The sequence below is a fragment of the Paramisgurnus dabryanus genome, chromosome 21 (genome assembly GCF_030506205.2).
Source record: "Paramisgurnus dabryanus chromosome 21, PD_genome_1.1, whole genome shotgun sequence".
Lineage (NCBI taxonomy): Eukaryota > Metazoa > Chordata > Actinopteri > Cypriniformes > Cobitidae > Paramisgurnus > Paramisgurnus dabryanus.
The window spans coordinates 2420976-2436832 of NC_133357.1; the positions used below are offsets into that span (position 1 = coordinate 2420976).

General features: G+C 36.3%; 1 protein-coding gene across 2 annotated transcripts in view; it reads right to left on the minus strand.

Moving 5' to 3' along the window:
* Positions 1 to 6: 6 nt before the first annotated feature.
* The window catches only part of cpne9 (copine family member IX), a 54842-nt gene continuing 38991 nt past the window's right edge, over positions 7 to 15857 (minus strand). For both annotated transcript variants that reach the window (XM_065285358.2, XM_065285359.2), the window contains 11 exons: positions 12243 to 12284; positions 12041 to 12116; positions 11565 to 11618; positions 11393 to 11454; positions 9319 to 9365; positions 8263 to 8444; positions 7921 to 8048; positions 5251 to 5353; positions 5120 to 5177; positions 4961 to 5034; positions 7 to 3001 (listed from right to left, as the gene is read on the minus strand). In XM_065285358.2, coding sequence (XP_065141430.1) covers positions 2819 to 3001; positions 4961 to 5034; positions 5120 to 5177; positions 5251 to 5353; positions 7921 to 8048; positions 8263 to 8444; positions 9319 to 9365; positions 11393 to 11454; positions 11565 to 11618; positions 12041 to 12116; positions 12243 to 12284 — 1009 coding nt within the window. In that variant the 3' untranslated portion in view covers positions 7 to 2818. The remainder of the gene's footprint in view (positions 3002 to 4960; positions 5035 to 5119; positions 5178 to 5250; positions 5354 to 7920; positions 8049 to 8262; positions 8445 to 9318; positions 9366 to 11392; positions 11455 to 11564; positions 11619 to 12040; positions 12117 to 12242; positions 12285 to 15857) is intronic.

Below are 15857 nucleotides of genomic sequence, written 5' to 3' on the forward strand. Positions count from 1 at the left end.
CATAGATGTAATGTTTTGTTTATTTGCCATATATCACCATTTACCCAACCCCTAAACTTAACCCATTTAATCCCAATTTTTTCCATGAAATATATAAATTTGTGCTGTATTTGTAAGTATATGAAACAATCAATGTCAAAATTTATCCATCCATGATCATTCATCTAACCATCCTTGTATTATGCCTCAATGCATATAAATAGTGTTTTTGAAAGGGCTGCAAAGTTAGCAGTGCCGCTGCTAGCCATTTTGGTGCCCTAAGCATGAATTCCTTTATGATGCCCCACCGTCACCTCAAAATAAACCATAAACTACTGCTCAATATCTAAGGAAAGATAGTAAAGAAAGTAACAGCTAGCTGATGTCAGATGTTTGTAAAATGCATATGCAGAGGTAATGTTTAAAGGGGACAGAGAATGAAAAACCATTTTTACCTTGTCTTTGTTGAATAATGGTAGTTTACCCCCATTCACGAACATACAAAAAGTGCTAAACATGCTAAACATCTCAGTCTCATAGAAATTCCTCTTTTAGAAGTGTCAGCCAGAAAACGGCCCAATCTGAAAAACTGATTCTTATGACATCACAGGCATCTCACTGCCCCTCCACTTTAAAATAATTGGCTACATTTTATGAGTGGCAGCAAAGTCAGCCAATCAGTGATGAGATTGCAAGTTAAGCCAGTAGGGGGAGCCAAATAGTTGCAAAACCATTTGTTTAAAATCCCCCACCCCAATAGAGCTATCTGAGAGAGGTTTTTAGGAAGCTTCTACGGCATTACAGACCCAAACAAAAACATTTTGGTCTACATCTCACATCACAGAACAAGGATAAATATCCCGTTCAATCATTCTATGTCACCTTTAACAGTAAAATATCAATTTAGCTTGCACCGAAGTTATAAATTATAACAAGTAATGCACGGGCATCATCTCGCAGTTTCTTCTTTCTTTTCTCAGATCCTAAATCCTGCTGTCTTTTCGGGGCCATTTCCATAAAAGTTGCCTACTGTCTTGAAACTTCCGTCCAAGGCGAGGGGGCAAACTTTCTAGCCAAGAGCAATTAAATTATCTCGTTCCGCCTTTTTTGTTACATATACATGGCTAAAAAGTGCCTAAAATATTTCTATAGGCTAATGAAATAATATCAGCATTATAATTTTTTTCATTAGGCTATTTTTGGTGCCCCCTCCGCACTTGGTGCCCTACGCACAGCGCGTAATGTGCGTGGTGGGAGTTGCGGTGCTGACAGTTAGGACAAAAATATCATAATTGTGAGTGATTTCCCCTGATAATTTATCATTTTGATTCATAGTATTAACATTGTTTTCATTATCATTATATACTGGAGGCTTAATTGTAACACGGTTACAACTAACCCCGCTGTGTAAAAATTGTTTCAATCCCAGCTATCAGTTACTAGGAGTTGCTGACATGTTTCAAAACGGTGTTATGTTTTAGGTAACAAGACGGCGATTTAAATAATATAATGTTGATTTGGTGACTTACATACCCAATAAAAAAAAAGAAAAAACATAAGATGAAGAAATTTACCTTCATGCCTCCAAAACACTCTTTGTTCAATATAAAAAAAACTTTTCACAAATTCTCAGGAGATCATCTTCTGAAAAAAAAAAAAGCACAGATTGCTCGGCCCTGTATAAATATGTTAAGTAGCTGTGTTACGATTAACCCTGCATTAGTTTGTGCCCCACTTTTCTCTATACATCCTCGTAAACCACATATACAAGTGTACACACACACACACACACACAATACAATTACTTTTTGACTCATTTTAATTTTGGGGTGAAATATGACCAGGGCATTTCACGGTGAGACTTACCTGTATAATCCGCCTCTATCTCTCCTTGCAGTTTCGTTCAGATGATCACCTGATTTGTCTTTGTCATGATATTCATCTACCTACTTCCTGTGCCCATTAACCTCTACTGATTAAGCTGGAGATATTTCTTCTCTCAATCTTCCTCTCTCTGGTTGAATCGCACTGATTGGCACCTTGGTTTCAGCAGGTAATTAGCCGTATCCACATTTGGTGTGCGGAAGGCTCCGTGTGCGTTGGTGTTCCCGCGCAGGCATCTGTTTTCCTGGCAGACGTAGCTACTTATTACCTCCTTTCAATACCGAGCACAAATTGAAAAATATTTACATACTCGGAAGTATGCGCTCCTGCCTCGGATTCGGCCAGTGAGAATGAGAAAATTATCCGGGCCTACGAAACTACGTGGAATGTAAAGACGTCAGGCACAATGAGAGTTATATCGATGTGCTTGCATGTGGTGCGTTTGGGTATTACGGCGTACGACACAGCTTGCACTTGCGCGCTTTTAAAGTCTGTTTCTTCAGGCCTGGGCGAATCTCATGGGAAAAATTGTCACATTTCAACCCAAAATCAAAGAGATTTACATTTTAAGATATAAAAAATAAGCCTATTTTTTGATTGGTTTGCATTACTTTCATGACAATTAAGCGGTAATTTTCCTTCCCATTACTGTAAAATAATAGATGTTTTTCCAGTAATGCTTACTTTTTTGAATTGATTTTGGGTTGAAATATTTCCCTGACAGTTTTCCTGAGATGAACCCTCCATGCACAACTTTCCATTCTACGCGAGCACAAACTGTTAGTGATGATGAAGCAAAACACCACACATTATAATAACACATTCCTGATTTCAGTTGATTACTGTGTAACTACGTAATGTGCTACTGCTAACTGATGCGGAAAGTTGAAATGTGCATTCCCTGTGACAGATATGTAGCTATGCTTAGGAGAGCGAAGAAAAGACTGATCTAGGATCAGAGGTGGACATTTATCTGTGGCGTGGGAGAGGGATTGAGGGACGGTCTGGGTTCGATGCTGCTGCTCTTCATGAACGACAGCAGCTGGTCAGGTATCTCGGCCAGTACATCTTTAGCCAGTCTCGCCATACTGAGCACCTGGTTCCCTGATCGGTCGATGTAGTCCCGAAACGGCACAAACTGAAGGAAATAGAGCATAGTGCGCATCAGAAATATATTTTATTATGTCCAGAGAAGGACAACATAGAGATAATGCTGAAAGCCTTTCATTGGTCACGATGTTCTAGATCAGGGGTCTCCAACCTGCTTGTGAGCAAGGGCTACCACAATGGCTAAAACAATTTGATGGGCTATTTTTTGATATAGTCTACTCAAAACTTAATACATAAAAAATTAAAATATGTAATTAATAGATATTAAAATTAAGGCTATAAGTAGAATTTGCTTTGGCGGGCAACTCTCAGACTCTGTGGGGGCAACCTGGTGCCCGTGGGCACCATGTTGGAGCCCACTGGTCTAGATTATATGAATCTATTAATGGAGAAATTCACTTGCTGCTCCAAAATAATGCAACCTGGTTCTGTTGGTCTCATAGAATGTATAAATCCAGGGTGCAGACAAATTTGTTTTGAATATGCGTCCCTCATTTATTATTCTCTTTGAGTCATATACTATAATCTCTTACTGTGGGTTCACACCAGCCGGGTTTTGAGGCGTCAAATTTGGGTCTACCGCGTCTAGTTTCCAGCTTTAACATTTTGAGTTTACGTGCTTCATTTGCGCGTGAAAGCCGCGCATGAAATTCTAGTCATTGAGACATTCACACGGAAATTCGTGTCATGGGAGGAGCTCCTGACCCCGCTCGCTTCCTGTAATCACATCACTACTAGAGCAAGCTCCTGATTGGTTAACGTGGCATGTTTTTCTGCCAAAGTTCATATTTTTCAAATCGCTGACTTAACCTCTCGATGTGCATTAGTTTGCGTGTGCGATGACGGCAGTTTTTTTAACGCTGCTAACAATATCTATATAGCCTACTGTCTACAAACATTAATAATATTAACATTACTCTACATCGTTTAAAAGGTCTACAGGTTTAGCATCAGTGTCTCTGTTTTGGGATACAGATGCTCTAGCATTATAAATGTAGTATTTTGTGACAGAAGTCCAGATGAGAACATGCAAAATATGAACGGGACTTCTAACCTTTGTGTTGAAATAATGATCGCAAATCGAAATCCAGTTTCAGATGTGTGAATAACTGGTCTAATAGAATACATTCAATGACAATTTTTGTCCACAAATGCGTATAATCCATGAAATATAGAAATATAGTCTGTTGTTTACAACAGATTTCGCATAAACATCTTGTAATAGAATGTAATATACAATCTGCGAACTATTTATGTCGTAACACTGTATATAAGATTACACTTTAGGTTCCGCTAAACACATAAACCCGCAGTCAAACTTTGTTTCTAAAAGAAGGTGGGAGTGTAATACATAATATCCAAACAGCGCTGTCAAATATCGTGACATTATCTGACTCGCTCATTCCTCCAATGACTTCATGGAAAATAATTATAGACAGAACGTGTAGCCAATTAGATAATGACTCCAACAAATAATAATAAGAATGAACGTGTATGCATGTAAACAAGACTTTTATTTTGGGGCTAAATGGCACTTAGAAAAGGCACTAGTCATTACCACATTTTTGGGCCTATTGACTTCAAACGTGAAATATAACTTCTTTACACATACGGCTTTGGGATCATTGCATTTCTAGGTTTCACACACATATTTATCATTAAGTTTTTTAGTAATAAAAAAGATGTTATGCTAAAGTTTTCTAAAATACTTTAGCCTCTCTAACTTTTTTTATTTTTATGCTTATACTCTAAATGGTTTAGTAAAAACAACCATTTTAGTGAAAGTAGGTCTGTTCATGGTTTGGGCTAGAGTTGGAGTGCTTTTCAAGAGGTTAACATTGAAATCACTTGCGCTTGATACCGCGGCTGGTGTAAACGCAGCATTAGGCATCAGCTATACCCTGCAGTTAGTAGACCCTTTGTGTATGCCTAAACCTCTTTGAAACTTGAAAAAAGATCATAATTACAGCAATTATGAAGATTGTACCTGGACAATGTCTCTCTCAGCAAAACGTCCCCTGGAGGACACCCTGACCTCATCTCCATCCAACTCTTCCATAGCTGTTACATAAAAAAGATTGTTAAATAACCTAAGAACCTAAGACCATCTGCAGAGCCAAAATCTCCTTGAAGTCCATTAGCTCACCGTCAAATTCAGCTGGACCAACTCCCACAATAATGATGGACATGGGCAAAGACGCCGCCTGTAAACAGGGAATTTTTATTTAAAGTGTGGAATTAAGGAGGTATGAATAAAAACACTATTTAAAGACTCACGGTGACCACAGCTTCTCGGGTTTGCTCCATGTCTGAAATAACTCCGTCTGTGATGATCAGCAACACAAAGTATTGAGAGCCGTCTGTCACCTCCCCAGCGCACCTGGACATTTACAGAACACTCTTAGATTTAAAGGAACAGTTCCCTTAGTTACAGATCGTGACTTGCCAAATTTGAATATGTGCATATTTAAATCACACAAATTGGATTCAGATTAGAAGAGAGATTTCCAGTGAGTAAAGACGTTGAATAATATATCTGAATAATACATCAGTTGATGGCTTTAGAAGACTTATATAATAATATAGCGCATGAGTCATATGGACAACTTTTATGGAGCTTTAGAGCTCCAGGATACTCATTTATTTTCATGTTTTTGCTATATAGCAACATGCTGCTAAACTTGTCCATTTGTTTAGCATCAAAGAGAAAAAAATATGCAGGTTTGGAATGAGATGAGTAAGTAATTTTTATTTTATATGTGAACTACAATACTAACAGGCATAAAGTAATAAAGACTTAAATCATTAGTTTTTCTTGGAATATGATTCAGGATATTTAATTGAGGCAAATGATTCAGGATTTTTAATTGGGGGTAAATGATTCAGAATCTTTATGGGATAAATGACTCAGAATGTTTAATTGGGGCAAATGAATAAGAATCTTTAATTGGGGCAAATTATTTAGAATCTTTAATTGTGATAAATAATTCAAAATCTTTGATTAGGGTAAAGGATTCAGAATCTTTAATTTGGGAAAACGATTTAGGATCTTTATTGGGATAAATGATTCAGGATATTTAATTGGAGAAAATTATTCAGGATATGTTATTGGAGCAAATGATTCAGATTCTTTAATTAGGAAGGGGAGTCTTTAATTGGGGCAAATTATTCAAAATATTTGATGTGGGTAAATGATTCAGAATCTTTAAATGGGATAAATGATTCTGGATATGTAATTGGATCAAATGATTCAGGATAATTGTAGCAAATTATTCAGAATCTTTAATTAGGGTGAATGAATCAGAGTTTTTAATTGTGGCAAATGATTCAAAATCTTTATAGGGCAAATGATTCAAAATCATTGATTAGTGTAAATGATTCAGAATCTTTATTGGGGCAAATGATTCAGGATTTTTAATTTTAGTAAATGATTCCAAATCTTTAATTGGGGAAACGATTTAGGCTCTTAATTGGGGTAAATGATTCAGAAGCTTTAATTTGGGCAAATGATTCCAAATTTTTTATTATTGTAAATGATTTAGGATATTTAATTGGAGTAAATGATTCAGAATCTTTAAGTAGGGTGAATGAATCAGAGGTTTTAATTGGGGCAAATGATTCAAAATCTTTATTGGGGCAAATGATTCAGAAACTTTATTGGGGCAAATGATTCAGAAACTTTAATAAGGGTGAATGAATCAAAGTTTTTAATTGGGGCAAATGATTCAGGATAATTGGAGCAAATGATTCAGAATCTTTAAGTAGGGTGAATGAATCAGAAATCTTTGATTAGGGCAAATTATTCAAAATGGTTGATTAGGGTAAATGATTCAGAATCTTTATTGGGGCAAATGATTCAGAAACTTTAATAAGGGGAAAGGATCAGAGTTTTAATTGTGTCAAATGATTCAGGATAATTGGAGCAAATGATTCAGAATCTTTGATTAGAGCAAATGATTCAAAAACTTTGATTAGAGTAAATGATTTAGGATCTTTAATTTGGCATACATTATTTAGGAACTTTAATTGGGGTAAATGAAACAAGACTAAGAATAATGTGCATATTAGTCTCCTCAATGATGCTGTGGGTTGTTGCAAGGGCATTGCTGTGTGGTTGCTAAGGGTGTTTTTTTGAGCAGATGGTTTTCTACTGACCCAGGTCTCAATGTTATTGTATTCTATTGTATCCGTGGATATGACTTTGGTCCCTCGTTCAATTCAGTTGGATTTATTCATGAAGTTTATTGTCTGCCAAGATAAAATCATAGATCTAATCGGCTATAAAAAGTAATAGCAAACCCCTGCTCAATAAACCACATAATGCAAGCTATTTTATGGTGTTGATAGCACAAACAGTGCAGGACAGATTGCTTTGAAGATTTTCTAGCAACTGTACCCTTAAGACTATATGCAAATGATTTTATTACTGTATGATTGGCCGACCACTACATCGGCACAGTTCACACTGTCATCTATCAAGAAGTTTCAAGCTGCAAAATATCGAATTGGTATTGATAAATACAGCACCGTAAACGTGTCCGGTCATGTTAATGTGCTCAAAACTGTGATGACTTCTAAATGACCCATTGGGGAGTGGGGAAAGTGCTTTCCCTATTAATTTAATGCCATAAAAAATCTGGTGTTGGATAACATATCCCTTTCAAAACGTCTCGCCTGCTAAACATCAGATCGCGACTGGAGCCGAGCAGCAGGTAGACAGTGAAGTATTAGATAAACACAGCGTTCTGGAGAAGTCTGCTGAGAATGTGCAAGCGTAAGTGCATTTGTGCGAGAAGAGAGGACAGGTGTTAGAGAGAATAACAAGTGGATAGTAACAAGAAAGAGTTGGGCTCGCACAGAAGACAAGGGCAGGGAGAGAGACGCAGAGGTTATGTTATAGACCAGATCACGACACTGTGTCAATTGCGTTAAAAATGTTTGGCTTACTGTGCCACCTGGTTGATGACAGGAGCAAAGTTGGTTGGTCCGTAGAGCTGCACTTTCCTCAGACAGTCGTAATATGCCTCCAGTACACCTTCGATGCCGACGCAGTTTGCGTTCTCACAGTCGGAGTTCTGCGGGGTGAGAACACGGTACACACGTATTAATAAATCTTCCAGAACATGGCACACAAAGAATAATTCATATCGATTTTTACTTATTTAACTTGACCTTGAGGCACTTTTGCGTTATTTCATGCTTGTTTATATGCAGCGTTAAAAATTGATGACACTATAGTATTGCATTAATATTATATAGCATGTGTCTGCAAATTAAGATTTTTCTCACCAAGGGAAAGACGTGAGAGATCTTTCCATCGGGTGGAAGTTTCGCTCCAAAGCCGTAAGCCGGGAAGAGTTTGTCACTGTCGTAATCTTGGACGATTTCCCCTACGGCTTTGAGGGCCATGGCGTACATGTTCAGCTGGTATGGGTTCATGTAGTGCAGCGATGTCGGCTGTGATGGGTTTCCTGCGTTTGGTATTAATCAACAAATACACTAATATAAGTGTTAGCCTGTAACAAAAGTCCTTAAACATACAAAAATGCGTTAATATATTAAAGGGACACTCCACTTTTTTTTAAAAAATGCTCATTTTCCAGCTCCCCTAGAGTTAAACATTTGATTTTTACCGTTTGGAATCCATTCAGCTGATCTCCAGGTCTGGTGCTACCACTTTTAGCATAGCTTAGCATAATCCATTAAATCTGATTAGACCATTAGCATCGCGCAAAAATAACCAAAGAGTTTTGATATTTGTCCTATTTAAAACGTGACTTTTCTATAGTTACGCAGCGTATAATTAGGCAGCACCTGAAAATAGTCACCATGGTAACTTTCAATAGCAGAGGACTATTTTCGGGCACTGCGTAATATTATTGCACCTCCTGCAGCCATGTTATTGCAGCAAAGTGCCTGATTATTACGCCAGAATGAGAGTATAGTTCCTAGTCATATCTGCTTAGAAAATCACAACTTTTAATTTCAGTCGGTATTAGTACACGATGTAACTACAGAAGAGTTTCCTACTTTTCTAAGTAGGAAAAACAACAGTCATTTTTGAGCACAATGCTAATGGTCTAATCGGATTCAATGGATTATGCTAAGCTAGGCTAAAAGTGGTACTGCCAGACCCGGAGATGGGCTGAATGGATTCCAAAACTATAAAAATCATGTGTTTAATCTCTAGGGGTGCTGGAAAATGAGCATATTTACAGTGGAGTGTCCCTTTAAGTTCATTTTTAAATATATTTTTATCGGATTTTTGAGGGAAATGGTGATTGGACAGAATCACAAATAACTGAGAATCTGCTTCAGTGTTTCAGCTTATGAAGATGATCTTACCATTAGATGCAGTGAAGTCTATAGCTACAGTGAAGTTGAGCTGTGTCCTGTTTTCAAGAAATTAAAAGAGATACAGTCAAAAAGGTACTTCATGTGACCGTGGAGATCAAAACAGTTTGAGTAAAAATACATCTCTTTTTTTTTTTTAAATCAATACATTTTCTAAGTAAATTTTTTCATTGCAAATTATATGAACAGCATAACAGTTTAAATGAAAATGCAAAAAAAATCATCTTTTTAGAACATCTAAGTAGTTGGTATTTCGTCCTTGTGCTTTAATGACAGCATGCAATTGAGCTAGCCTGGATTCCCCAATCTGTGCAAAACCTGATGATCCATGTAATCCCATCATGATTTGAGAATCCTCCAAAGATCACCTTGTGAGTTTCAATAGAAGCAAAGAAGTCTGACCTTTTGTATGAAGTGCTTAACATGGTCAATGTCAAAGACTTGCTAAATTAGATTAATGTCCCAGTGATGAGCACTAAAGTATAGAGAAGCTTTCTTTAGTGCATATCATTAATATCATAATTCATAATCAGATTAGGTTTTCAATCTTAAATTTGTCAATGTACTACTGTAAATTTAGAGACAAACTCCAATAAAAAAATATGGCCTTGGAAATGTTTTATGCTTAATAAATAAATATATTATTGTTTTATTTTGGGGTGGATTCCCGGACAGGGTTTAGATGAATCCAGGAGTAGATATATTAGGACATTTAAGTAGTTTTTACAAACATACCTTAAAAGACAAACATAATCGTAACACGGACTGTTTACATGGTTGCACAAGATTGAGCGTTTTGTTTTTCCGGTATTTTTTACGTTGCAAAAAGACGTTCTCCCGCAAATTATTGGAAAAGTATAATGTTTTTCCAGAGAGTTATTGATGAACGAGTGTTTTGGTGGCATAATTTTTCATTATGTTTTTTTTTTTCGGTTTCTAAGTTGGGTGTGTAAGATACCAAATCCAATGTTATGTCATGTTAATCAGTGTCATGTTGTTGACTAAAACATAGCATCATTTTGAAATATGTATGCAGCTCTTAGCAACTTTTTTGGTGGGCTTGAAAATATTTTGACCCAGTGGGGTTAATTGTAACGCTGTGTTACAACTAACCCCTCAGCACTTACGATATGAAAACCGTTAATGTTAGCATAATTCTTGCCGTTGTTTTAAATAGGCTAAGGCTATACACGAATGATAAATGTTCCTGTCTTATCAAAAATCGTGTGTCAAATTGATTTTTTGTTCATATCTTTAATACTGATTGAATAAGGTCACGTCAAAGATTGAAATCATAATGAAATGAATGGCTAAAATCAGACTTTGATGCTCATTATCTCAGAAACTGTAGTATTGTTATTACAGACTGGGTCACATATAAAAAAAAATGTTGTCATAATTGTGCTGCTTTTTCTCACATATTTAGACATTTGTATCCATTTATAATTAAACTATTGTTAGAAAAGGGCTGGATAAATGAATAAAGTGTGGATACCTGTCTATTATAGACAGATATATAAACAATATCCACTTCAAGTATATAGACAAAATAGTATTGAAATATTTGCCTTCAAACTTAATTTTTAGCAAGTGTTACAACTAACCCCCTGCCTGTTACAATTAACCCCACCTACTGTATGGGGTAAGTTGTAACGTTTGCACTTCTGTCACGTTTGGTGTAATTGTCTGAGAATGGTAAGTACTAGAAACAAACTTCAAATATTCATTTGTAGCAGAGATGTGTGTGTTGCTTGTGTAAAAATATAATTAATCAAAGTCAAATATTTTTTGAATGATTGAGCCAAAACCATAACAGTAACAAAACTGTCTGACTTCAGATGTATGACTCTTTTATATGATTTTTAACACCCTTTTCATCAAGTTAATGTAACACTTTTGTGACACTTAAACATCTGTATTCAACACAAACGCTGGTAAAGTGAAATCCAAAATAAGTTCATGTTTAATTCAGTCTGTCATGTAGCCTGTCAAAGTTGCTCTTTAACCAGCAATTTTTCTTCTTTTTTCTGCCTAATTTCTCCAGGGACTTTTTATTGGCACTCACCCGCCCCGGATGAAGTCCACAAATGTGTACTCGGATTCAACTTTGAAGGACAGAAGTGTTACCTAGAGAGAGAGAGAGAGAGAGTGAGCGAGAGAGAGAAGAAATAATGGAAGTCATTACAAAAATAAATCAAAGGACGAAAGCACATGACAGGTAATTCAATCACACATACTGTGCCAGAATTGACATATTTCTTTTTCCTGCCTTTCTTCTTTGGATTCAAGACCTGAAAGAGACAAAAGACACCCATCAGGATGGATGAAAGTATGAATACAACATAATACTGAAATGCACAGACATCCTTTTCCTTTATATGGTTCATGGACAATGGACCTGCTTTCCACAAAGTTTGATTTCTCATTCCTTTCCTATGCACAAGAGGTCCAAAAGCTATTTTTAACATAAACTCTACCAACGTCGATCAAATTGCTGTTCCTCCCCTTTCACAGAGGTTGTGACTTTCTCGACTGTATCCAACAATTAAAATCATCAAGTAATGCCATTTTCACCCTGTCTGTGAAAACGGAGCTTGTCAGTTTTTGTCATCGACTGTTTTCTACGTAACATCATCATATATAATGTAAAGAGACAGTAAAAATATATCCTTGATATCTTTAATATTGATTAAGGTGAAGTAATGTGAATTACCTCATATACATTAAATTGGCTTTGTCCACGAGACAGTTCCCTATAGCTGGTGGTAAACTCTCCAATGAAGTCATGACTGAAAATTAAAAGATAAATATATATATATTACAAAAAAATTCTTTTTACAAGGCATAATTTATGTATTCGCAAACATCGTATTTATTACCCACAAGGGGAAAACAAGTTATAAATGAATGCGTACCTTCCATCTCGATCCCAGTCGTAAACATCAACCTTCACTGTTCTGGAGAGATTACAAACAAATCAAATCTCAGAGCCAAGTCAATATCGAAAATTAAGTGCAAGGCGGAGAAGAGTTTTCTCAAAAGGTCAGCGTATGATGGAAGCCTGCAGAGTCTACGGAGCAAGTCCAAAATAATACCAGCGCCGGCCGGAGACTGCTGGGATTATTCAGACTGCCACAGAGACACAGCTGCTCGACTCCACACCTCACGGCCTCATGTCTCAGCTAAACATCTCAAAAGTCAAGCCTGAGGAAAATCTTTCCAGGTGTAACAAAAACAACTCTCTGTCAAAAAGACTTCTAGCAAAAAGTGGCATTTTTGCTGATATAAATGCAAAGATACTGGCTCCCAAAAACACAAGTACTTACATTAAATTCTTTCCTCGTGTAACTGTATAAGTAAAGCATGAGTAATATGTGTTTATGTGTTAATACTGTCAGAAATATAACATTGTTCACATACCGTACTTATTTATACACCAGGAATAAACTGAATTATAAAAGTGGCTTCTATATTAAAGGGTTATGGTTAGGAAGGATAGGGGTTTAAAAAAAAATAATGATGTCAGGCACTAGGGCTGGGTATTGATTCAGATGTTCCAAATCGATTCGATTCTCAATTCAATTCAGATTCTCGGGTCGATTTTTATACTCGATTCTCGATTCAACTCAATTAATATAGATTATATAGAATATTATATTACATTAGAATATTATATTCAAGCAATATCCCTCGACTAGGAGTGTGATATAGCTCTATATCATATTGCCTCCGGCCTAATCACAGCCGTGATGATATAGAACTATATCACACGACTCCGAGAGCGATATTGCTTTTATACAACAGTTCGACGGCACACGTTTGAAAGACGAAAACTAGAAAACAACAACAGAGTTATTTTAAAAGCCTCTTTGTTTGGGAACTACTTTCTTCCGCCACGGATTTAAGGGCGGCCAGAATGACAGGTAACACTTTTGGCTGCTTTGAATCTCATAAGAACTCAATGGACGGAATAGCCGTTTCTTTATATTACCGTTTCTTGGTCACAAAGTGTAGTTTTAAGATTAGTTCAGTCGAGAATATATATGTATTATATTTAAATCTGCAGTCGATTAGTAAAGATAGCGCCTGTTTAAACGGTTGCTTAGTAAGATTCGGTACGAGAACCAGAGCATGAGCGGACATCAGTGTTCACTCGCCCCGCTGACCACCGCCCTCTCTGGGCTACATCTCTGACAGGGATTCCCTGGCTCTGATGTTGGCCTTGTCTGTGTTTGATGGTCAAAAATGAGATCAAATCAGCAGTATTTGGTATCATGATGAAACTATTACTTGTTTTCTTATTCATATTTAGTGTCTTTTGTTTTGTTATTGTTTTGGCGCGAGGTAAAAGTTAATAAAACTATACTTCTATAATGTTACTATTGCTTTCCCATTTATTCTTAACGCGATACGAGCACACGATTATTATTAGACTTTGTTCTGGTCAGTACTATATAGGGGTGACCCCGAATAGTCGAAGATTCGATGCATCGATAGGAGAAGCCTGATTCCACTACCAATCTCACAGTCGAATCGTCGCAGATGTGTTATGAAATGAGGATCATTCAATTTTGGCCGTATATGGGTGCACACATTATCTGATTTCACATATAACAGCTTTCTCACAGAATATTAATATACTGCATATTATGATAATGCTGCAAATAATATGTGAAGTAGCAGCTTTCAATAAATATTTTTAAAATGCGTTAATAAATCCAACAACCCCTGTGACCGGGCTACACGTCCATAAGAGGTTTTTAATAAAGCATTGCCTCTTTGTTTCTACATTTAAAAGACAAAGCTGGCAAATTATATTATGCCTTTCGTTCTTTTAATAATTTCTATATTTTATTTTATTTATAAATCACTTTGGGTTATCTGATTTAACTATTTGGCTTGTGTTTTGTTTCCGTGCACTTGAGGCATTTTGCATATTTGTTCTGCACTTTGTAACTTCTGACCTTATTTATTTAAAAAAAAATTTTTATTATAAACGTAAATTGTGATCTAATTTAAGTCTGTAAATTTTGGATAGCTTTTCGATGTTGCGCTATTACGTGCTGGCCATGCTTGCGCATGTAATTTAGCCGAACGGGCTAGGTGCTCTGCGTCTCATATTTAGGAGTTCATCAAACTAAACATTAAAAAACGGATGTTTTTCGACGAGTATAAGTTTTTAAAATGTATTTAAAACAGACTGGTTATCTTGTCAAAACAGGTAAGCCGTTTTTATATTATTTCGGTGATGAAACGAAAACTAGTGTCTGCACCGAACCTATTTCTGCCTGACACGAATGTCTTTCTTGTGATTTAATATTATGGTGGGTCGGTGTTCACTTTCAAATGATAGCAAAGAGATTCCTGAAATAAATAATATCATCCGGTCTTTCTTTATCTAAAGTTAATACAGAGATGATCAAAGTCAAAGCAAGCAAGCAGGTATTTCTGTGCTAAATAATAACGCGTAGTGTCTATAAAATCATTATATTCAGTGTTTTTCTTGTTATAAATTAACGTTTAATGAATTGTATATAAAGATTAGTTTTTATCATTTACAGTCACAATCACAAATTATTTGTCATTTCTCTTTTGTCCGTTTTTTTTTCTCCAAATTAAATAAAAACACTTAATTGTAGCCGGAGTTTCCGAGGCAGGATCACCTTTGTTATTTTTTTAGGTTTAGTTATCAAAATGTATTTTTGTGTGATGTTCTGTAGATCTTGGCTTTAAAATGTTATGAGGAATAATTAAACAAATGTTGCCTTACATTTGACCTTAAAAAATATATATATAAATGCATCGTCAGTTTTGTCTTCGTTTATTACTTGAAAGATAGTTTTGGTCACTTTATCAGACAGTTGTTTATGTGTGCTGTTTGTGAAAGAAAATAAAAGTTACCAATTTGTACCTGGTCTGGCCCCCTCCCAACCCATGCACACAAACATAGATGATTCGACTATCGGTCGACTATGGAAAGATTCGACAATTCTGATTCGAATATGTAAATCCTTAGTCGAGGACACCCCTAATACTATATAAAAGTTTTTTATAGGGGTCAGAGAGATTTTTTTGCATGCTGCTTATAAATATATCAGTGGCAATATCTCATAACATGTTTTAATATTCACGTCACAATAAAATAAATGATCAATGTCCACATTTTAAAGCTGCGGTGCTTACCTGCAGTTCCACCGTGTTTTCGCGTTCTGAGGAGAGACATCGCTCCAGAAAAAATATTGTTTACATTCCTCTTTCCAAGTGTTAATCGTCCACACGATGTGACAAGACATTACTCCCATTAAGTTTAACGTAACATCCAAGAGCCCTGATCTTTGACGGAATAATAACTTCCGATTGGGATTCACAGACTGATTTACGAGCTAGTGAAATGAGACACACGGAGTATTTAAAAACAGCTCGTCTGTGTGTGTCCATGCAGTTTTTCCATTCAGAGATGAGCCTGTTTAAAGGACCTCCATTCACTAGGTGGCGGAATGATACAAAAGGTGAAGCGGTTACTGTGCCGT